General features: G+C 42.0%; 2 protein-coding genes across 2 annotated transcripts; both read left to right on the forward strand.

The window, feature by feature from the left end:
* The first annotated feature begins 31 nt into the window (after nucleotides 1–31).
* Nucleotides 32–11,966, forward strand: si:ch211-112g6.4 (SH2 domain-containing protein 7). The gene is made up of 6 exons (XM_037248080.1): nucleotides 32–738; nucleotides 5,606–5,695; nucleotides 6,070–6,235; nucleotides 7,659–7,901; nucleotides 8,187–8,789; nucleotides 11,868–11,966. Exons 1-6 carry the CDS (start codon nucleotides 587–589, stop codon nucleotides 11,964–11,966), a joined length of 1,353 nt encoding a protein of 450 aa, XP_037103975.1. The 5' UTR covers nucleotides 32–586.
* Nucleotides 11,967–15,916: 3,950 nt separating this feature from the next.
* Nucleotides 15,917–18,161, forward strand: LOC119120654 (potassium voltage-gated channel subfamily G member 4-like). Its single transcript, XM_037247731.1, has 2 exons — nucleotides 15,917–16,678; nucleotides 16,807–18,161. The coding sequence occupies exons 1-2, from the start codon at nucleotides 15,920–15,922 to the stop codon at nucleotides 17,623–17,625; spliced, it is 1,578 nt and encodes a 525-aa protein (XP_037103626.1). The 5' UTR covers nucleotides 15,917–15,919; the 3' UTR covers nucleotides 17,626–18,161.
* Nucleotides 18,162–23,766: the final 5,605 nt, after the last annotated feature.

The raw sequence follows: 23,766 nt of genomic DNA on the forward strand, positions 1-23,766 counted from the left end.
AACTTGCAAATTACAATCAGTGTTCTGTGCAGACTTGTAAAACCTTAACTAATAGGACACAGCAGGTTTACGCAAAAAAATTTATGAATCAATCAACAACGCAATGTCTCATTACGCTTTTCCAAAGAGTCGTTGGCAATGATATACGTATATATTTTTTGTAATTGTACAATGAGTTTGTGTTGTGTTCTTGCACGCACACACACGCACACACACAGACGACATGACTAATCAAGGAGTGAATGAATTTCATTAGTTCTGATCATATTGTGAGTTGCTCTGTGACTCCTGTTTATTCTCTCAACTCATCATGGCCCACTTTTCCTGTTTTGCCTTCTTCCTCAGTTAGTAAAGAACTGTACTGTATTTTCTGCCCACCGTGCAAGCACCATGCACACGGAACACAGATAACCAGTGAAAGGCAGCTGAGTGATAATGAAGTCAAACAATACCATTGTTCAAACCACACGGTAGTTGTTTTATAGTCAAATGAGCGGCTGTCCTTTCTTTTGAGCGCTGACCCAAGCAGGGAGCATTCATTCACTGGTGCACATCGGCGTGTTGGTTTCATGACAAACGTGTAGGAATGGAGACAAAATCATGTATTGATCTACATCTGGACTCAGCTGAAGGAGGCCTGAAGGAGCTAGTGCTTCAATGGTTCATTGGGACACAGGCACAGATCATATTACAAAATGGAAACTTTCCTGACTGGTTTCAAGGATTCACAGGAAGAAAGTAAGAACCAATGATTCCTTTTCACAGCATGGAATAGATTGCACTGTTCCAGTATCGCCCATATCATGACGAACATCTTAACAATATCTGCTAACATGTATGCTTGACATGTGCATGATTACCCACAATAATTAAGAATCAAATACCTGTAAACATAATATGCATAATATTATTTTCATAAATCTGTCATTGTCATTTTCAAGTGATATCTAGAGCAGGTCACAGGCTACTCATGTGGTCCTTGGTGGCTAGCAGGTGCCTGTGGGCACCACGTTGGTGACCCCTGCTCTAGTGCAATGGGTGTGTATATGTAATCTATGATGTACATAAACAAATAGCAACGAGTTACACCAGAGGGGTATTCCAGAAAGCGGGTAATGTGAAAACTCTGAGTAAGTTAACCGTGAAATGAAGGAAACTCTGAGTTGTGTGTTCCAGAAGGAGAGGTAACTCAGTGAACATAACCTGCTCGTTGGCAGGTTTACTATAAGAGACCCAGGGTTTCAACTTGTCTCCTCCCTCACAAAGAAAGTGGTTAATCATAGATTGGCTGTTCATTCGAAATTCGATTGACATCGAAGCCGTAATAATTCGAAACACTTTACGTCGCGAGAGAATCTTCCAACCCAGATTAGACGTTTTATAATTTCTAGAAGAATATCTTTTCGAACGCTACCGCTTTTCTATGAACAGTATAATTTATCTCAATAACCTTCTCTGGCTGTGGAATGCCTCATGGTGTTGTGGTACACTTGCCTGTCTTGTGTGCAGGCACCTTGAGTTCGATTCCCGCACACCGCGGACGAGCACTCACATCAGAGCAAACTTTATGCATCGCACTATGTATTTTTTACAAATAGCGTTTTCTTTATAATTTCGAGGATGCAGAGCATTACTTTTTTTTCTGTTGTCTGAGCAGAACTCAATGTTTGCTTTAAAATAGTATTTTATTGAGTGTTGGTGTAGGCTACAGCATCACATTTTAAATGACTACAATAGGTATAAAACATAAATGCATTTGTGTTAATCCACAAAGTGTAGAATTAACTGAGAGGATGTTAGAAAACATTTTGTTTGGGGTTTAAATTATTTGAAGTAGCCACTGAATTAATATTTTAGTTTACATTAATATTGACGTTGTTTAGTAGCGTAAATCCATTTAAAATAATTAAATTAAAATCAAAGAGGTGCAATCACAGCCTAGCAAAACATGCCTTACCTTTTTGACTAATATTTTTGTTTTATTTTGAGCTGCTTCCAAGTTATTTTTTCTCCTGTTGGATTGCACCTATATGAAAATCAGATTTCATCCATCCATTTTCTATACCGCTTGTCCCCACAGGGGTCGCAGGTGTGCTGGAGCCTATCCCAGCAGTCATTGGGCAGTAGGCGGGGGACACCCTGAACTGGTTGCCAGCCAATCGCAGGGCACACAGAGACGAACAATCCTCAAATATATTTGAAATTTGGAGTGCTCAATTGACCTACCAAGCATGTTTTTGGGATGTGGGAGCAAACCGGAGTGCCCGGAGAAAACCCACGCGGGCAAGGGGAGAACATGTAAACTCCACACAGGGAGGGTTGGAGGTGGAATCGAACCGTCACCCTCCTAACTGTGAGACGGACGTGCTAACCAGGTCACCACCGAGCCGCCCAAAGTCAGATTTCATTCGTAATTAAATTAATAACTATAGGCGATGCTACGATCTTATGGTTAGATGTTACATCACTGAAATAGTACATTCAAACTTGCGCATCGGGTAGCAATTTCCTCCCATGACGTCTCTCTCTCCTTCGCTGCTGCATCCGCATTAGATTTGCGGCGACAAATACATTTGTATTCGCCATAGGCTTGCATAAGGACCTCCAACGCCATTGTGGTAAAAGGTGATCTGTTTTTCCTCAGTTGTCATAGTGACTCGTGGTATCGGGGCTCTATTGATGATGGCTTTTTATAGTGGTTGTGCACGCGCTTAACTGTAGGTTAGTCAGAGTTGATTGAACTAACTCAGATCAGCTTTTCTGGAACCGAATACTCAGTCTCCCATCTCAGAGTAAGTCAACTCAGAGTTCAGGGATAGACTCAGAGTATTTCGAACCTGCTTTCTGGAATACCCCCCTGGTGACTAGAAAATACTACATCACTCTCACATTCACATACTTTGTGTGAACATGTCAACAAAGTCTCCAGAAGAACCAATGGGTGACCAATCAACCCTTCCTTTAGTGTGGAAACATTTTAGAAAGATGTATCACCTCAGCACGTCCACTGTCATACTATTGTTGGATTTTGTCCACAATTTAGGGAGCGCGCTATCTGCGCCTCACGGCAAAAGCCATTGCCAATCACCTGTTATCCAATTTACCCACTGCGTGCTCGTTTGATTTCTTCAGATTTAGGAAAATGCTAAGACACTGCAGCAGAAATTAGACTTACACAGGTTGGTTGAGTTCAATCACAATTCTTGTTAAGAAAGCTCTGTTTTCAGGAAAGTACAATACAGCGCTGGGCCTTTCAAGAGCAGAAAGTCTCCATTCAGAAAAGGCAACGATCAAGGTTCTTTGGTCAGCTGATATTCAGTTGCACATGCCGGTGTGGGCCGAGTTTGATGGGTGATGAGTCTTTGGGGTGGGGCAAGTTCGCAGGAGATTTTGATTCCATGGGAGTGGGTGCTGATTATGGGCGATTCGGTGTGTGTGGGGGCTGTTGTCTTCCATCCCGTCTTTCGGCCTTGGCGATCATCTTTGGCCGAGTCCTTGGCTGACTCCCTCTGGCACCTGCTGGTTTTTATCTCCAAGTGACCTTCCTGTAAACATTCTCCTCCATCCTTGCACATATACTGTCGGACCTCATTCTTTCAATTTTGTCATTTTGTACGAATTTATGTGAGCTTTTGACTGTCACATCATTAATCTATTAATGTTCCCTGACTATGCAAAGTTTGTTCTTTTGATACTCCATGTCTTTGCTTACGTCATTATATTCTTAGTTTAATCATGCTTCCAACCGTATCTTTTCTTTGTTAGGCAAAATATTTCCCTCTGTGCAGAACGTTCAGTAGTAATCGAAAACTGGCGTCTAGCATTAGTCAAAACATAAGATACAATCAAGTACTGAACATTTTTAGACGACTTTAGCAGTGTCCGTGATTTCGAAAAACATCAGGCCTGCATTAAACAGTTCCTTAAGGGTCATTAAGCTATTCAGGCAATATATCAAAAAACATTTGTTATTTCAAAGTGCTCAGAAATATATCAGATCATAAAGTTATAAAACCCTTTGTCATTACCACCTATCAAAAATGTCTAGTTATGTCTTCTTTATTGATTTGGTGTGTAGGTATAATTATATACTTAAAATATTTCTTTTATTGATTTAATATGTGAATATACTTTTCTGTTTATGTACCGTATTTTCCGCACTATTAGGCGCACCGGATTATAAGGCGCACCTTCAATGAACGGCCCATTTTAAAACTTTGTCCATATATAAGGCGCACCGGATTATAAGGCGCATAAAATAGAAGCTATACTGCAACAAACTGAGGTTGACTAGGTTTGTGGTATGCATCCACTAGCCAATAACCAACGAGCCCTCTGTAAACAATCGCGTTTCTCAAACGATCTCCTATAAAATGATCGGAACTGACTAAAGTTCGATCTAACGCATTGGTACTACTTACCTATGTTTCCCTTCCATATCGATCCGTAGATTTACTCAAAACATTAACAGAGCAGCCTATTTTGACATGAAATAGCCTGGTACGTATAGCAGCTATCGTTATAGCATTAGCCATCCGCAAAGTCCCACGAGCCTCAGCTCGCAATCTCCCATGAGCCTCAGCAAAGTGTAAACAATCGCGTTTCTCAAACGATCTCCTATAAAATGATCGGAACTGATTAAAGTTCGATCTAACGCATTGGTACTACTTACCTATGTTTCCCTTCCATATCGATCCGTAGATTTACTCGAAACATTAACAGAGCAGCCTATTTTGACATGAAATAGCCTGGTACGTATAGCAGCTAGCGTTATAGCATTAGCCATCCGCAAAGTCCCACGAGCCTCAGCTCGCAATCTCCCATGAGCCTCAGCAAAGGGTAAACAATCGCGTTTCTCAAACGATCTCCTATAAAATGATCGGAACTGACTAAAGTTCGATCTAACACATTGGTACTGCTTACCTATGTTTCCCTTCCATATCAATCCGTAAATTTACTCGAAACATTAACGGAGCAGCCTATTTTGAAATGAAATAGCCTCGCGGGTACAACAGCTATTCGGTGACGCCCCCTGACTACAGTTGCCGTAATGTTGGGAAGCGATGCGATCTTACTAGTCTTACTAGAATTTACTAGTCGTACTAAAACGTACTGAAACATTTTGGCAGACCACTGTGTACAACCAGTATGGATCAACAAATTCATCAATTGATCCATATATAAGGCGCACTGGACTATAAGGCGCACTGTCGGCTTTTGAGAAAATTGTAGGTTTTTAGGTGCGCCTTATAGTCCGGAAAATACGGTACTTTATTCAATGAGGTTTGAGCATATCTGTTTTTGTAGCTAGGCAGGACTTTTTGTATTTCGACCCCATTCCTTCACTATTAATGTCAGGAAATACATGTATTGGTATTTGATACTGTCATTTGGGCATTTTGGGCATGTAGCGAGTTGAAAGTTTTACTAAAGCCTTTGCATGTGGCCAACCATGAAAAGAAAATAAGGCTCCATAAGGCCACCAATAAGTGTCTGTTGGCAACTGGGATTAAGCTGAAAGATTCACAGTGATAATTGTTTACTCGGTTACAATATTACTCAGCTGAGATGCTTCTGATGTTTGTTGTTGGCTTCCCTGTCACAGGCATGCAGAGGATCTCCTGGGAGATAAAGTTCTGGGATCTTTTCTCATCCGCCTCAGTGATAAAGCCATTGGCTACATCCTTTCCTACAAGTAAGAAGTAGAAGAGAGACTTTAATGAGTTTCGCTTGGGTGTATAATGAATCAATGAAATTAGAACAGCACAGACTACTACAACTCTCTTTTTACGACATCAAATTTGAGTTGCCCTTCGACCCCTCAAAAAGTGACTTTCAATTCAGCTGTTGCAAAAATACTGCCTGTGGATGTATGCAATTTATCATACCTCATTTTTATGCCATTGGGAAGTTATATGAATTTGGTCCCATTTTTTGCAGTCATAAAAGTTTTCACTGAGATGTTCAACAATATTTTCATGTGTTGTCTGTCAATTCATTGTGCAGAAACTAGCAAGAATAGTAATAATTATTTTAGCAAAAACAATGAGTTGTGCATTTCCTCTACAGGGGCCTTGACAGGTGCCGCCATTTTGTTATAACTCAAAACCAAGAGGAACTTTTTTTCATATCAGGTGACTGTCACACTTTTTCCTGCATCGCTGACCTGATAGATCATTACAAAATCAGCCCCATCCAGCCATTTGGAGAATACTTGACATCCAGCTGTTATGAGGTGAGGTGTTTGAGACCAGTTTTCAGTCCTCTGGTATGTGAGTGATTGTTGCTGCACAAATAAAATGACGCTTGTTTGCAAGGCCTTAAAATGATCTATTAGTTTTGTCCACTGATAAATTGCTGTAAATATCCCACTGCAGGGTTATTTTGAAACCATGAAATAAAAGGAGAGCCATGTAGACATTTCACATAAGACAAATCAGTATTAATTTTTTGCGATGCAAACTGCCATCTCTGGAACATAAAAAAAAATCACACTCCTATAGTAAAAAAATATACATTTATCAAACTGACTGTTGTATTTGACTTTTTTTGGTTTATGAAACAAATGTGCATTTAAAGGGAAAGTCAACCCTAAAACTTTATTAAAAATCTTACAATAGAAATTACAATAATATGTTGTGTGTCCCCACTAGTCTAAACACGTCATTCTGATGAATATTGCGCCTGATATGAGTTAAGGAGCAAAATTCACCTTGGCCATTTTTATCCATGTGTAGGGGTGGCCATTTTGCCACTTGCATTTGACTGAAAATGACATCACACGTCTCAAGGTCAAAATCAATTCTGGTCTAGGTACCACATCTACTCGGGCGTTCAGATCAACTCAGCAGCCTTAGACTTTTGATGACGTCACGCTATATGATTGGCGAGAAGGACAGTGCGTTGACGTTTAAGAGTGTGGGTGGTCTGTTTTGCGGAAATGGGATTGCAGTTCAAACATGAATGATGAAAACTTCTAAAAACAATGCACTGTTTTAAGTCGGTGATTATTTGATTTATTGATGCTTTTGATGTTTTAAAAGAAAATGTAACATTTACAGCTACAGCTGGTAGTGTCAGTTTGTAATGAGATTCTTTCATGTGGCGTGGGTTGTAAATTCGACGTTTTGATATGATGGTAGGAGATTGTCTGATTGCCTGATTAAATATAATATCACAATGATGATGTATTTTTTATCAAACATGAATAATAGAACTAATTCGGTCTAATAGATGAACAATCCCAGACTGCACATCATGAATTCAATTATCTAGAATTGTTTTTAGAAGTTTTCCTCGCAAAAACTGACATCATCAAAAGTCTTAGGCCCCCGAGCCGATCTGAACACCTGAGTGGATGTGGTACCTACACCGGCTCAGCTTGAGAAAACTTCTGAGCCGTGATTGTGTGTGACCTGAGACCTGGCAACTGTGATTCATTTTCAGTCGACAGCAAGCAGCAAAATGGCTGCCCCTTGAGGTGGATAAAAACAGGTGGATTTAGCCTGTTTAATTCATATTTCACAAATGAAATATTAATCAGAATAGTGTGTTTCAACCATTTTGGCTGCACAGGGCATATTATTACAAAGAAAGGTTTGGTGTTGACTTCAAGTACCAACTAAAAAGCTAATATGGTGCGTTGTTGTTGTTTCCAGTCAAACGCAGGTGAACTGTATGATGTGGTGAATTACAACAGCAAAGGGGAATCAGCAGTAAGTGTCCAGGCTTTGCGGAGTCTGTGGGACCCGAATGAGAAGAGCGGTGCTGAAAACAATCAAAAGATCCAGGAACAAACTGGTGGTGTATGCACCATATTTCAGCCACCTGCACTGCCACCTAAATCCAGAAATAAAAAATTGACTGCAACCGTGTCTGTAGACTCCATCTCCCTGTCTCAGGTATGAAACACGCACAAACACATTGATCCTGTTTTTGTACACGAGTTTATATAAGATTGCCAATTTAGTCGACACGTCTCCATAATTGTGGCCATAATTGAGCCCTCCCACTTGCAGAAATGGCCAACATTGGGTGTAACCTAGCTCTGTGCAGCGTTACGCCATGTGCTGCGCAGCAGTTAAGACGGTCACAAAAACAGAGCCCAAAGACTTTAAAATACTAAGAACAAACACAAACTTCTGATCTCACTGACAACATGTTGAATTTGACATGATTTCTTCCAGACTCCTGCTGTTCCAAAAAGGGGTGTTCCACTGGCATTCTCCCTTAGTGGATCTTTTTCTGATATGAACAGAGCAGAAAGACTCAGGGGTAATACAAGCTCGATAACCGGTCAGACTTCACTTTTAAACACCAACGCAAGCTATCCTGGTGGCCATGTGGCTCACTCTCAGCAGACGCCTGTGGGTAGCAGAAGCAAATCTGTGCCAATGCTAAACAAAAATAAACCGGATCAGCAAGAGGAGACCTATTCAAACCAGTTTGACAGTCAATCATTCACAGTCTCAGCATCTCAATCCCACGCCACTGCCAAGAGGGTAACATGCCACACATATTCACTTCATGACCCCACAGTGTCTTTGAGACAGAGGGATGATCTTGAATTGCTTAGTGCCAACCCACTGTACTATACCTCTGAAAGACCTGAATGGAGTTCAGGCTCTCTGAGAGCCACCATGTATGCTGAGATTCAGCAGGAGCCAGCAATTGCCACCTTCCCCAACTATGAGCAGGTCCCCGGCAAGTCCACTGAAAACCAGGGAAACACTTACGAGTCGTTTGATGACGTAAAGACCAAGCAGTCCAAATCTACATGGGGAAAAAATGTAAGTCAGTTATGAAAAGCAGAAAAGATGACATGATAGACACCATGAAATATGAGCATTTGCATGTTTTTCATTTCCAGAATATAAAATGGAAGAAATTTCTCCCTGATATGAAGAAATAAACATGGCATGAGGGACGTCTGGAGTGAAAATATAGTAATCCCTCATTTATCACGGATAATTGGTTCCAAAACCATCCCGCGATAAGTGAAAACCGCGAAGTAGGGTCACTCTCTAATCTGTACATTTTTTGTGTGTCAATAAATGTATATGAAACCATTTAAGTGCATATGTTATGTATTGTTAGAACATTAAATAATAGTTTCAGACATGTAAATAATAAATTAATAGTATAAATAACATACAGAAAATATTGTATAAATATTGAAAATATAAATATTATACGTGTGTGTGTGTGTGTGTGGGTGTGTGTGTAACATGTAGATGTGACGTTAACCTTGGTTAAACAGGGACCTCTAGTGGTCACAAGTTACCATAGCAGAGCTATGCGTATTTTGTAGATGTAGATGTAGCTAAAGTATACATACTGTAAATATGATTTTAGGACTCTTTTATTATTATAACAACTTTTCATAAGGTACAATACTGTAAATATGTTTTAAGAAGTCTTTTATTATAGCAACTTCTTTTATAACAAAGTACAACACTGCAAAGGTTTTAGAACTCTTATTATAAGAACTTTTTTTTTGGCTGTAAAAAATCCACGATGCAGTGAAGCCGTGATAAACGAACCGCGAAGTAGCGAGGGATCACTGTACCAATTTAGACAAAACAACAGGATGAAACAGAATAAACTAATACCACTCATGTCCATCCATCCATAATCTGTACCAAAGGCGGGTAACCTTGGAATGATCACCAGTCAGAAAACTGACAACTAGCGACAACCATTCACAGCTATAGGCAACTTAAGAGTCTATTGAAATTTGTCGAAAAACCTATGTTGCACGAACACAAAAGAAATTCATAACAGAAAACTGTATTGATCTCACACACATCCGATTTGTTTCCTGTTCGTACCAAATCAAGCATTGTATTTCAATTTCATCAAATAAATTTGATCTTCTAATGGTCCATTCATTGCCACTCAAGGGCACTAACACACTAGAGAACAACCATCATAAGATACCAGACATTTTATATGACCATCCATATGCCCATTTAATTACATGTACATTAGGGCTTGTCCTCATTAGGGTCACGAATGAACTCTAGTGAGTCTATTCCCAGCTGACTGGGTGAGAAAAATATACACCTTTGAATGGGCACCAGTCAAATCGCAGTGCTCAATTAGCTATTTTATGGGCAATTTCGAGTCTTTGTGCCCTCAGATTCAAAGCTACGTTGAGAGGATGCAAAAGTTGAGAGGTACACCAGATTGAGAACTTAATGCTAGTGTATACATATTGTAGGAAATCAGGGTGTCATAAACAGGCTTATTGCTTCCGTATATGTCAGTTGGTAGAAGCCACATATGAATCTCTTCAGGGTGTGATTTGACCTTCATTACACACAGTTGCTCAAACTCTGACAGTGAAGAATTGAATTCTTAGCATTTTATGGAGAGGCAATTTTCTTTGTCATGATAATAAAAACTCCTTCAAATGCTATTTTTGTATTGCAGTTAGTAACCATCCCTGCGGTTCAAATTTGGTAGCAATTGGACAAAATATTTAGACAAGTTTGTTTGACCCTTTTAACAATAATGACCGACTTTGTGCATGTCTCCATTATTTAGGGGACACTGAGGCTTGTTGTCACATGACTAAGTCTTGCAATCATCTTCTCCAGCAGTATATACGTACAAAGAGAGTAGAAAGTTATTTAGCCAGCCACTGGTTATGCAAGTTCTCCAACTTAAAATGATAAGAGAGTTCTGTAATTTTCATCATAGGTAGCTACACTTCAACTGTGAGAGACAGAATGTGAAAAAAAATCCCAGAAATCACATTGTAAGATTTCTAAAGATTTTATTTGTAAATTATGGTAGAAAATGAGTATTTGGTCAATAATATAAGTTCAATTCAAGACTTTGTCAAATAAACTTTTTGAGCAATGACAGAGGTCAATCGTTATTTGTAGGTTTGCACACAGGGTATGTGGTATTTTGGGCCATTCCTCCATTCTTCAAGACTTTTGGGCCTGTCGCTGGGCAACACAGGCTTTCATTTCCCTCCACCGATTTTCTCTGGGGTTGAAGTCTCAAGACTGGCAAGGCCACTCCAGATCTTCGAGATGCTTCATACCGAGCATTTGGCGTGGATGCAGATGAGGTGAGAAGTCTATTTGTACGGGCAACGACCCACCCTTAAGTTCAACGAAGTTTGAAAAAAATTGTTGTTCCTGATCCTTGGTGTTTATATTACTATGGCTTCTGCATTTTAAATTGAAGTTGAGGATTCTAGCTAGGTAGTGTGGCCGAGCGGTTTAAAGCACTGAATTAAGGCTTCAGTCTCTCATGAGGAGACCGGTGAAAGAAGGCACACATATTCCATGTGAAACGTAATTGACGTGGAGTGGTGGTGATTTCACGGGGAAAGTTCAGCTGTGCAGCGGAGACACCAGCCCTCATGTTCCAGTCCCTTGCCTGGAAGTGGAACATGAGGGCTGGTGTCTCCGCTTCTCTCCGCTTTCCTCACAAACCTAACAGGGAGCTCCCTTCCTTACCAAATCACTGGCGGAGCTTTCTGTGGCTAAGTTGCCCTGATCAGAAAGCTGTCTGGCTTGCGGCATCTTCCACAGGTAAGCCCAGCTGAGAGGTCTCCCCTACCCAAGTGGTCCATCTCCTTTGGCGACCCTGTGACACGGCCTTGATGGTGGACTGCTCCTGCTTTGATCTTGAAACCTCTTCCACAACTAAGCTTTTTGTTCCCTCTTTGTGGCCTTGGACCAGAGTCGTGGAGGCTCTTCCCAGCCAAGCCCCACTCTCCTTTCTTGCACCTTGCCAATTATTTCCTGATGTTGAAGCCTGCCGATAGCACCACAAGTGCAATTCTCACAGTAGGATCTGAGGATTATTTTAACTCAAGAACGAACCTGACCTTCTCCTGCTTGTAGCCCAAGGTTATGGACTGGATCGGCAGTTGCAGCGCGGTTGCCCCGGACAAGCCCGTGTCAGAGAAGCCTTTCGGTAAACCGAGCCATTTCCGAATGTAGGAGTTGGCTTAGTATGTCCACCCCGTTCGCTGTTAAGGATGGAATGTTGCTCATCTTCAGTGGCCACATGACCCTTTGGTACAATGTGAAGTTGTAGCACCACAATTTGTGCGTTCCGGGTAGCTGGCTCTTGTCGATGATCGCCAGGCCTTCTGCGAGTTGTTTCTTCTTTGTTACATTATCAACAAGGCGGTGTAGGACAGCACTAATTTGGTTGCTGTGTGGGGAAACCAAAGTCAAAAGTCAAAGTCAAAGTCTGCTTTATTGTCAATTTCTTCACATGCCAAGACACGCAAAGAAATCGAAATTACGTTTCCACTATCCCACGGTGACAAGACATAGTACACAATATACATACAAGTAAACAACATGAAAAATAAAAACAAGAAGGCACAAACAATGAATAAATAAGAGTGATGAATAAATAATAAATAAACAAATAACATAATAAAGAAGAGGAGCAAAAATGGAGCAAGTGTGCATACAGCAGACAGTCAGAATATAGCGCAAAAGTACAGGACGCTACGCAGGAGGGGGGAGAGAGTTCAGGATCCTAACAGCCTACATAACCAGAATTATTGTCAGTTGTGAGAAGTATGGCCAATGACCATTGTGTTTGATCTAACACCCTTTTTCTCCATGTTTTGTATTTTACAATGTTCTTAACTATCTTCCACTTTAATGCTTCAACAAGACAGTGTGTAAAAAAGTTTGATTTTTCAATGTTCAATCGTTTTAAAAATCCATTTCAAATCAATTTCAATTTATTTGCAAAAAATAAATGTTCTACCACATCAACGTACTTTTTTATATATAATCATAGGTTTAGTAATCACTACTTATATAATATGGATCGCATAAGTCATAAAATCAGGAGGAATTTCAAATAATTTTGACAAAAATGTCTCACAATTAAGGGGATCTCATTCATTAGGAAGAAGTCTCTACAAAAAACAGCATTATAAAACTGCTTGACATCAACCTTGTGTTTGAAGTTTTTATTCAAATCATAAAAACTTATTTTGCTACCATGTTCCTCTTTTGTATCCAATCAGGTTATCAGCTCCTCTGAATAGTGCATAACAGTAAATACTATAATTACAGATTTATGAGAGGCATTTCCTTACAGTTCCTTAATGAACTCATTCTGGGGTATGAGAAACCCTTTATTATGATGATGATTATCATTCATTCATTCATTCATTCATTCATTCATTCATTCATTCATTCATTCATTCAGAGGTTTTCTGAATTAACACATTCTGGGGTATGAGAAACCCTCTATTATGATGATGACGACGAGCATTCATTCATTCAGAGGTTGCGGTGTTACATTTTTCATAATGAACACATTCTTAATGAACACATTCTGTGGTATAAGTAAAAATTATGATGATGATCCTTCATTGCTTCATTAATGCTTCATTCATTCATTCATTCATTCATTCATTCATTCATGCATTCATTCATTCATTCATTCATTCAATTCAGAGGTTTTCTGAATGAACACATTCTGGGGTATGAAAAACCCTCTATTCATTGCTTCATTCATTCATTGCTTCGTTCATTCATTCATTGCTTCATTCATTCATTCATTGCTTCATTCATTCATTCATTCATTCATTCATTCAGAGGTTTTCTGAATGAACACATTCTGGGGTATGAAAAACCCTCTATTCATTGCTTCATTCATTCATTGCTTCGTTCATTCATTCATTGCTTCATTCATTCATTCATTCATTGCTTCATTCATTCATTCATTCACTCAGAGGTTTTCTGAATGAACACATTCTGGGTATGAAAAACCCTCTATTCATTGCTTCATTCATTCATTGCTTCGTTGCTTCATTGCTCCATTGCTTCATTCATTCATTAATTCAGTCATTCACTCATTCATTCATTCATTCATCCATTCATCCATTCATTCATTCGTTCATTCATTCATTCATTCAGAGGTTACGGTGTTACATTTTCTTAATGAACAAATTTTGGGGTATGAGAAACCCTCTATTATGATGATGATAATCATTGCTTCATTCATTGCTTCATTCATTCATTCATTCATTCATTCATTTAGAGGTTGCGGTGTTACATTTTCTTAATGAACAAATTTTGGGGTATGAGAAACCCTCTATTATGATGATGATGGTCATTCATTCTTCATTGCTTCCTTCATTGCTTCATTGCTTCATTCATTCATTCATCTTTTGTACTACTTCTCCTCACGAGGCTCCTGCCGGAGCTTACCCCAGCAGTCTATGGGTAGTAGGTTCGGTACACACTGAACTGGTCACCAGCTAATCGTTGGGCACACATACACAAATAAACATTCACACACCCAATTGCACTTTTGGACAATTTGAAATGGTCTATTGTTTCGTTAAAAAACATGATTGATGTATGAGACTGTAATGTTACCCTTTCGAATGAAAAATTAAGAAACTGAAAATATTCAAATGTTGAATGTCCCTCAAGGCGGCTCGGCGGCGCACTGGGTAGCACGTCCGCCTCACAGTTAGGAGGGTGCGGGTTCAATTCCACCTCCGGCCCTCCCTGTGCGGAGTTTGCATGTTCTCCCTGGGCCCGCGTGGGTTTTCTCCGGGCACTCCGGTTTCCTCCCACATCCCAAAAACATGTTTGGTAGGCCGATTGAAGACTCCAAATTGTCCCTAGGTGTGAGTGCGAGTGCAAATGGTTGTTTGTCTCTGTGTGCCCTGCGATTGGCTGGCAACTGGTTCAGGGTGTCCCCCGCCTACTGCCCGATGACGGCTGGGATAGGCTCCAGCACGCCCGCGACCCCCGTGGGGACTAAGCGGTTCGGAAAATGGATGGATGGATGGATGAATGTCCCTCAGCTCTTTCTCAGAATTTGAAATTCAAGAAGTTGTATCAATTACCAAGTAGAGAATGTTTATGAGAAGTCTGCAGAGCAGAGAAGGGAAATGAAATGGGGAAGAGAAAACGACTGTGACAGATTCATAAGTCGATTCTATTCAATTAGTCTAGTCAATCCCTTTGGCCTGCCGTTTGTCCTCATAAAGGTTGTGGGAAACTGGAGCATACGTCAGCTGACATTTGGGCGAGAGGCGGAATACACCCTGGATTGGTCGCCAGTGAGATGGCAAAGGCAAATAAAACGGCAACTCTGTTAGTAGTGGTTGTCATCTATCTTCCTCTGGAGACATAAGTATTGTCTCACTTTTCATTTCATGAAAACGGCATCCCCCCCTTAATAATTGCACTTTCATATCCGTCATGCTGCGATGATGCAATTTGAAAGATTGCTTTCAAGACAGAATGAAACACAAACAAATGATCTTTCGGACCTTGCATCAGGACATTTTCTCCCTGTCAACCGTCTTTACAGAATGTGGTCAACCGTTTTTACAGAATGTGGAAGTTGGGTCGGGGGGGGGGGGTGTCATCGGCCGTGCACAGCACCGCAGCCTAAATCGTACACTTCTCCCTCATTGAAAATGCAATGTGAAAGCCCATTCATTTACAACGGCGCGTCCGCCAGAGGACGACATTTCCTGGCGGCAGCTGACAGCAAGTGGCAAAATGGCTGTCCCACCCCGAGATGGATGAAAACGGGTGCATTTTGCTGCTTAATTCATATCCTACAAGCACAATATTTAATGAGCTAGCATAGGACATAAAGATAACTTTTGAGTTGATTTCCCTTTTGACAAATATTTGTACCACAGTGCTTTAAATGAACGAGCCATCGATTGCAGTATGCAAAATGGTGTCAGCTGTCTGTGACAATTGATCTCTCTGAATGAATGTTAGCTAGCAAATCAGTGCACGGTAGAAGCAAATTATGAGATATTCCACAAAATGGCAAAGCAATGGCAAATAAAATGCCATGATCTAAAACAGGGGTCACCAACACAGTGCCCACGGGCACCAGGTAGCCCGTGAGGACCGCATGAGTTGCCCGTGAAGACAGAATGCCTATTATCAGCAATGCCAACCACGACTTTAGCACCTACTCAATTAGCAGTGACGACAGTAGCCTTGACCGATTCTTCACAGAGATCCCTGAAACAGAGACGATCAAGGGGGTGTACTTCCAGCGGGCCCAGCTTCTACGTGAGCCGAAGGCCTCGCATGTGGTCGATCACACCCTTCAAGTCCTTGTCAATGTTGGAGGCAATCGCTATACCTTCCCCTGGAGCACACTGGAGCAATTCCCCCAGAGTCGCCTGGGACGCCTGCGCTTCTGCACCACCCCTGAGGAGATTGCGCACCTCTGCGATGATTATGATGAGACATGCAAGGAATACTTCTTTGACCGCAACCCCACAGCTTTCAGGGTCATCCTAAACTTCCTCGCAGCAGGCAAATTGCGTCTCCTCAGGGAATTGTGTGCCGTATCGCTGCATGATGAGCTCGACTACTGGGGCGTTGACCCAGGTCACATGGAGCGGTGCTGCCGTCGTCGCATGATCACCCGTGTGGAGGAGGTGGCCGAGCGAGAGCGCAAAGAAGAGGAATGGAGACAGAAGAGGATGATGCTGAAGAAAAACATAGCAGAGGTGGAGAGAGGCCACTGCAAGCTGATCTGGATGCTGCGGGAAGTGGTGGAAAACCCTCACTCAGGATTGGCAGGAAAGATTTTTGCTTGCCTCTCTGTCATGATGGTGCTGGTCACCGTGGTCAGCCTGTGTATCAGCACCATGCCAGACCTCAGAGATGAAGAGACCAGGGTGCGTATGTAACGTCGCAACTGCAGTGACATTTTTACACTTTTATCTTCATGCATTTGGTGGAACCCCGTTTTGAGTGTGATTTCAAAACGGTGTTTTGAGTGTGATTTCGAAACTGTGTCTTGCAGGGCGAGTGTTCCCAGAAGTGTCACAGCATGTTTGTGGTGGAGTCCATCTGTGTAGCCTGGTTCACGTTTGAATTTGTGCTGCGATTTATCAACGCCCAGAGCAAGCTGGCCTTTGCTCGTGGGCCCCTCAACATCATCGACGCCATCGCCATCCTGCCGTACTACGTGTCGCTGGTGGTGGATGTCAGAGACGAGTCCGAGGAGGAAGTGGTCATGGGTGCTGGCAGGGGCTACCTGGACAAACTGAGTCTCATTCTGCGCTTGCTGCGCGCACTGCGCATCCTGTACGTTATGCGGCTAGCTCATCACTCCCTGGGCTTGCAAACGCTGGGGCTGACCATGCAGCGCAGCATGAGGGAGTTTGGCCTACTGCTGCTATTTGTCTGCGTGGCCGTTACTCTCTTCTCACCTTTGGTTCACCTCGCAGAGAGCGAACTGGCGCCGTACGCCGCCACCCACCCGCAGCACAGCTTCAGCAGCATCCCGGCCACTTACTGGTGGGCAATCATCTCTATGACAACTGTTGGTTATGGGGACATGGTCCCCCGCAGCATCCCTGGTCAGATGGTGGCATTGACTAGTATCCTGAGTGGAATCCTCATCATGGCCTTCCCTGCCACTTCCATCTTCCACACCTTCTCCCGCTCCTATCAGGAGCTAAAGCAGGAGTACGAGAGGCTCTGGAAGGAGGAGAGAGGCGAGGAAATAGCAGCAGAGTCAGAGGAGAGATGCACCAAGGTCGACTTGACGTTAGTTCACAATTTGGAGCTGACAACAGACAGAGATGATCATTCGACTCTTCCAAGTACAGCTTTCTAACGAAACAGTAATCTCGGAAATGCATCGAGAAAAAAACATTCTCTTAGCAAGACAGATGTTTGGACAATTGTTTGTTCTTTCTGCCACATTTTGAACCAATCAGAACAAGTACAACTGGAGAACATCACAGTTACAGATCAGCAAGTAACCAGTATCACTTGTCAAGAGATGACTGAAATAAACTCTACGCCTTTTTCTATTCAGTTCTGTTATAACTGATTCTTTTGTCAACTTACCGTGTGTCTCTTGTGACAGCTTGTAACTGCCTATTGCTTTCGGGAACATTTATTATGTGCATATCTGGATCTCGTCATGTCGCTTTGATATTTGGCACTACGTATTTGCAAGGTTATAGACACTAACCAAAGTTTGGACATCATACGTCTCTTTATCTATTAGTCACCCATTTAGGACTGAATTGAACCCGTTTGTAAAATATGGAACCATTCAGTAGACATTTTAATCCAATGTATGTGGATGTGTTTTGATGTGGAAGAACCTGAGAGTCACAAACACAATTGTGGTTATCTAAAGCAGAAAAATGACAATCAATCAATCAATCAATAAGACTATTATTTTATATTGCCCCATACCTGGATAAAGTTAAATGCAGCCAATGACTGTATTAAGTCTAGAGCACAAAGAAAGCAACAATTCTGAGTGTCACCCCTTGAGCCGCTTTGCCAGACCTTCACTGCATCCGTCTTTACTTGTAGATTTTCTGTGTGGGTTGTTAAAGCTTTTTTGGGAAACTTGCATCTAAATATATATATATATATAAAAATATTTTAAAATGCTCAAATTGGTGCCCATTACCTTCCAGACATGTATGTGTACAGCACATGAATGGCGTACTTTGTTACAACCATTGATAAGTATTACTATACTATTACTGTAACTCAGCCAGGTCCCATCTTAACGTGTAATGTATGAAAACTATACCTAATATCCAAAAACTGCAATCAATCAATCAATCAATCAATCAATCAATCAATCAATCAATCAATCAATCAATCAATCAACTCCGTTTTTTTTAACAGTGTTAAACACTGTTAAACACAAGTAAGTGCAATTTCCCCGACAAGTTGACCTGCATGCGAGACAGTCCAAGAGATTGCGGGCATTCGCGCCACCTTGTGGCTACTTGCACAGTCGTGTGAGCTAATGTTTAAAAAACGACTTCCTGGAGATTTGAATAATGCCCAAGATTTTAAAATACAACTCCAGCTGCAGCCTCAGCGAGCACTTAAACTAGACGGGTGCAAGCACAAAAAACAGGAATGATAAGGATCTAGAAAGATTGCCCCATTATTTGCGATTTTATGGATTTGGCGTTTTCCTCTCCAATCTCCATATATAGGCATTCACGACTACAGAAGCTTATGTCGTTTAGTGAGGAAAACGCTTTGCCAATAAAATAATAATATTTGTATAGGTAGATGTGAAGCTTTTCCTACACTTTATTGAGTTTTACTGTAGTCTGTCTCATGTGTCAATCTACCGCGAGTGTCATCGATTTTCGTTATAGTTTCACATTTTACAGACGTGTCATGCCAAAATCTACAATGCCACGCATAAAAACTTGCAGGTTCACTTTGAAAAATGTGCGGCACTCCTGCACATCAACACGTATTGCTGAACAATATTTTCACTAAGGCTGTGCATTGTGTGTTGTACGGAGGATAAGACAATATTAACCATTAACCAGTAGGGGTGTAACGATTCATCGATACACATCAATTAATCGATATAATGCTCTACGATTTATTGGCATCGATGCTAAACGTAAACATCGATTTATATCGCCGTGTTTGACCTTGGACATTAGACGCGACTTTATTTTGAAATCCAGTTCATTGTTGCTTGCTTCCTCTTTCCGGGAGCAGTACGCGGCGTGTTGTGTTGTGAGCAGAGCAGGCACGTGAAAGGGGAGCCGACAACTACGCGGCTCCTGGGCTGGTGCTATGGCTAGTGTCCAAGAAGACGAGGAAATTCGCTCCCCTTTGGGCTTCAAGTCATTCGTTTGGAAGCACTTTGGATTCCAAAGAAAAGATGGCTCAACGGACAATTAAAATTATTGTAAATAAATAGTTCAGTAATGCACTTTAAAGTTAATGGTATTACAAAAAAAGAAAGAATATTCATTTTTCTTTACTTATATGAGAAAAAATATAGGAATTTGATCAAGTTCAGTGTTAAAATAAGCACTTTGTATACTACAATACTCTTGTAATTTCCTAAATAAAGAGTTTGCAGTACCTTGTTGATTTTGCGTATGAATTGTTATAAATCAGGATATTGTTCTATTTTTTTTATTTAAAAAAAAAAATAAAAAAAATAAAAATATCGATCGTGGAGCACTATATCGTGATGTATCGTGAATGAATCACAGCAGGCTTTAAGATATCGGCAAATATCGTATCGTGATTCTTTGTATCGATATTAGGGATGCACCGAAAATTCGGCCACCGAAAATTTTCGGCCGAAAATGACCCAAAAGTGCATTTTCGGTTTTTGGCCGAAAGACCTAAATCACCGAAACAACACGGCCGAAACTTGTGATGACGTGAACAAACAGCGCAGCCAGCACGCGGGAAAACGGGATAAGAGCCAGCATGTCTGCGGTGTGGACTGATTTCACTATCTCAGAGAATGACCCACGGATAGCGATTTGCAAAACATGCAATGCTGAAATTTCAAGAGGGGGTGCATCTGCAAAAGGTTTCTCCACGTCGGGTTTAATTCATCACCTGAAATCCAAACATCCCGATCGCCATTCTGAATATGAGAAGAAGGCGACACAGAAAAGGAAACTGACACCGAGCACGCCCACTCCGTCTGTGGCGGACGTTTTTGAAAAGGCAAGAAAGTTCTCCAGTGATTCTGCCAAGAGAACATATTTAATTTTACAGTCTTTCAGCAGGCCAGTCAGTTATAAGCCTGTAAATTATTTAGTACACATGAGTGGGGTCAAGTTAAACATTTTTTTTATTTCATTTTATTTTTGAATTTTAATTTATATTGTGCATTGTTGTAATGTCAGTGCTAAATAAATATTTTCATGCTTTTGTAACTGGTTTATTGCAATGCCTTGATTTTAGTGAGGTTAGTACACATGTAGCCATAAATGCTGTGGTTCTAATAACTGACAATCATTTCTTTCGGTGTTTCGGTTTTCGGCCTTGGTTTCCTCATTTTTGGTTTCGGCCAAGAATTTTTATTTCGGTGCATCCCTAATCGATATATCGTATCGTGACAAAACCCGCGATTTACACCCCTATTAACCAGACAATATTACACGATTTTGGAATGTGGAAGTTAAGCGGATTTATTGTCATGTCAAACATGTCATTTGCAACATAGGGACTTTAAAATTGAAATGAATAAAAATACATTCAAGAAGCGAGCGGTTCAGAAAATGGCTGGATGGATGGATGGCAATGTTCCCTCTAATTTTTCATGTATCTGGGCATACACACAAGCTCCCTGAGCAAACGGAGGACTACTGTGAGCAACATCAGGTGGCCAACCCGCGGCTCGCTCTTTGCCGGGGGGGGGGGGTTATGGGACGTCAAACGCTGCGTGTTCGCTTCGCTTCAATTGCCAAATTGAGCAAATTGGCTATTTCAGAAGTCTGTGTCAAACTGGTAGCCCTTTGCCTTAATCAGTACCCAGGAAGTAGCTCTCGGTTTAAGAAAGGTTGGCGACCCCTGAACTAGACAGACAGGACAAGGACCGAATTGTAATGAAACGGGGAGTCAAGCTTACGAGGACCGGTGTGCAAAAGGACATCACGAGACAAGCTGACAAGGGTTGTAATAATAATAATAATAATAATAATAATAATAATAATAATAATAATAATACATTCAATTTATATAGCGCTTTTCAATAACCCAAAGTCACTTTACATGGAATAAAAAAAGAGTGGAGTGGGGGGGGGGGGTTAGGGAGACAGTAGGTTATAGTTAACAAGACATCGGTCAGCAGTGCGAAGGAGATGAATGGAGGAGCAGGAGGGGCGGGAGCGGAGGTTGTTGAGGTTGCCAGTACGGGAGGTGGGGGTGACGGGGGGTTGGTAGTCCAAAAAGAGGAGATGGGTGAGCCATCGGGGAAATGCTGGTCAGATGTAGCGGCGACGGCGAAGGATCCCAGCCTCGTGTGGAAGCAGCAGTGGACCAGGTGGTGATGCCGGTCGACCTCGACTGCACCCGCTCGAACGGCAGGCCCCAACGCACCACGGCGGCACACAGCAGAGCCACAGTTGGCGAGCCCGCAGGGAGTGGAGCCCGTCCCCCAAGGACGCCGGACGGAAGGCCAGAGAGCCGGGCCAGAACTGCCGTCGAGTCCACAGCAGGCGGCCACAGGCTCCGAGTCGGGAGGCAGGAGGGTCCGGTGGTGGTTTTGGCCAGTTGGCTGTTGGCTAGCTGGCTAACGTAGTTGGTAGTCCGAGGGAGAGGAAACAGATAGGTGAGAGCTGAGCTGCGGGGATGCGAGGTGGACGAAAGACAACACGAGAAAAATAAAAGAGACGAGTGCACTGAAAACGGGAAAACAAGTAACGGACACGGTCCGGGACAGAAGCGGCAGTCAACAAATCTGACGCCAGCGTGCTCTAACCCAGAAGACAACGTTGTAGCGCTGGCCGAGCTAATATAGCGTTCCCAATGAGCCCGCAACAAGTGATAGTGATCCTGGTGATTGGGGGGCGTGGCACCGGCGCGTGACTCCTTCCGGTTAAAGATCAACTGAAAGTTTATTGACATTTGTGATAACAACAGGAGCATTGCGACCAATATCTCGTCATTTGAGTGTGACTGGATTCCCCACCCCTCTTGTTTGGTGTTTTTTTCAAATTCTTTGTTTTTTAACCTTTGTAAATATTATCCATCCATCCATTTTCTGTACTGTTCTGTCCCCACGGGGGTAACGGGCGTGCTGGAGCCTATCCCAGCCGTCACTGGGCAGTAGGCAGGGGACACCCTGAACTGGTTGCCAGCCAATCGCAGCTTTGTAAATATTACCGTATTGGCCCGAATATAAGACGACCCTGATTATAAGACAACCCCCTCTTTTTCAAGACTCAAGTTTGAAAAAATACTTTTTGAACACCAAATTAAATTTTTATACAGAAAATAATTACAGTACACCTGAAACAAATGATTATGACAATATATTTGAGAGAAAAAGCATGTTATTTTGCCTCATTCAAATCATGCAAAAACTGTCTATCACAGGGGTGGCCAACCAGTCAGAGACTAAGAGCCACATTTTTTTACTGTGTACCGCAAAGAGCCACATCCCCCCCCCCCCCCGAAGCGAAGCGAACACGCAGCGTTTGACGTCCCATTACCCCCCCCCCCCCGAAGCGAAGCGAACACGCAGCATTTGACGTCCCATTACCACCCCCCCGAAGCGAAGCGAACGTAAAGGAGCCGCATGAAACCCGGCAAAGAGCCGCATGCGGCTCGTGAGCCGAACGTAAAGGAGCCGCATGAAACCCGGCAAAGAGCCGCATGCGGCTCACGAGCCGCGGGTTGGCCTATCACATCTTAATATCTGAACATGTCAATGTGTAAACTAAAGTGCAATCATATTTGTAAATGAATGGCTTCTGGTTTTTGAAATGTAAATAAGAAAACACTCAATAAAGCACATGGAATCAAAAACTTGTTTCCGATCGTGCGTACCGCTCCGTTCCGAAGTCCCGTTGTCCGAATCAAACCTTTTAACTCCGGAGTTGCTCTTCCTTTACTGATGACCTCCTGCTTCGACCGAAAATCCATAGTTGAAAATCGTGTGGATATGTAATCCTCCATTGTAAAACGAAATGTAAAAACGGGGGGGGGGGAAACCCGAATGTAAAACGAAATCAATGGACGACTGCTCCTCAGTTGCTCGCTGTATATTTGAACTGGAGATCTCTTATTCTACAGGTAGGCGCATGAAGCATCCCGGGATCACTAGCACCCCCTGCCATAAGGCTGGAGAACCTTTTTTCGTTGCCTCCGTTGGGTCTCTTTTCAAAGCCGTTTTATTCATCTTAAGAAACACGACGTTACAGACAGATGACAAAAACACTAGATATTCAATACATCAGCTTAACTACAGAAATTAATTAATATAGCCACAGTGTTTGAA

The sequence above is a fragment of the Syngnathus acus genome, chromosome 3, assembly GCF_901709675.1.
Source record: "Syngnathus acus chromosome 3, fSynAcu1.2, whole genome shotgun sequence".
Classification (NCBI taxonomy): Eukaryota; Metazoa; Chordata; class Actinopteri; order Syngnathiformes; family Syngnathidae; genus Syngnathus; species Syngnathus acus.

Excerpts from the sequence above, each read along its gene's own strand:
- LOC119120654 (XM_037247731.1), top strand. The coding sequence starts at position 15,920 with ATGCCTATTATCAGCAATGCCAACCACGACTTTAGCACCTACTCAATT. Across the intron at positions 16,679-16,806 it reads TCAGAGATGAAGAGACCAGG|GGCGAGTGTTCCCAGAAGTG; the intron begins GTGCGTATGTAA and ends TGTGTCTTGCAG.
- si:ch211-112g6.4 (XM_037248080.1), top strand. The coding sequence starts at position 587 with ATGGAGACAAAATCATGTATTGATCTACATCTGGACTCAGCTGAAGGA. Across the intron at positions 739-5,605 it reads CAAGGATTCACAGGAAGAAA|GCATGCAGAGGATCTCCTGG; the intron begins GTAAGAACCAAT and ends TCCCTGTCACAG. Across the intron at positions 6,236-7,658 it reads TGACATCCAGCTGTTATGAG|TCAAACGCAGGTGAACTGTA; the intron begins GTGAGGTGTTTG and ends TGTTGTTTCCAG.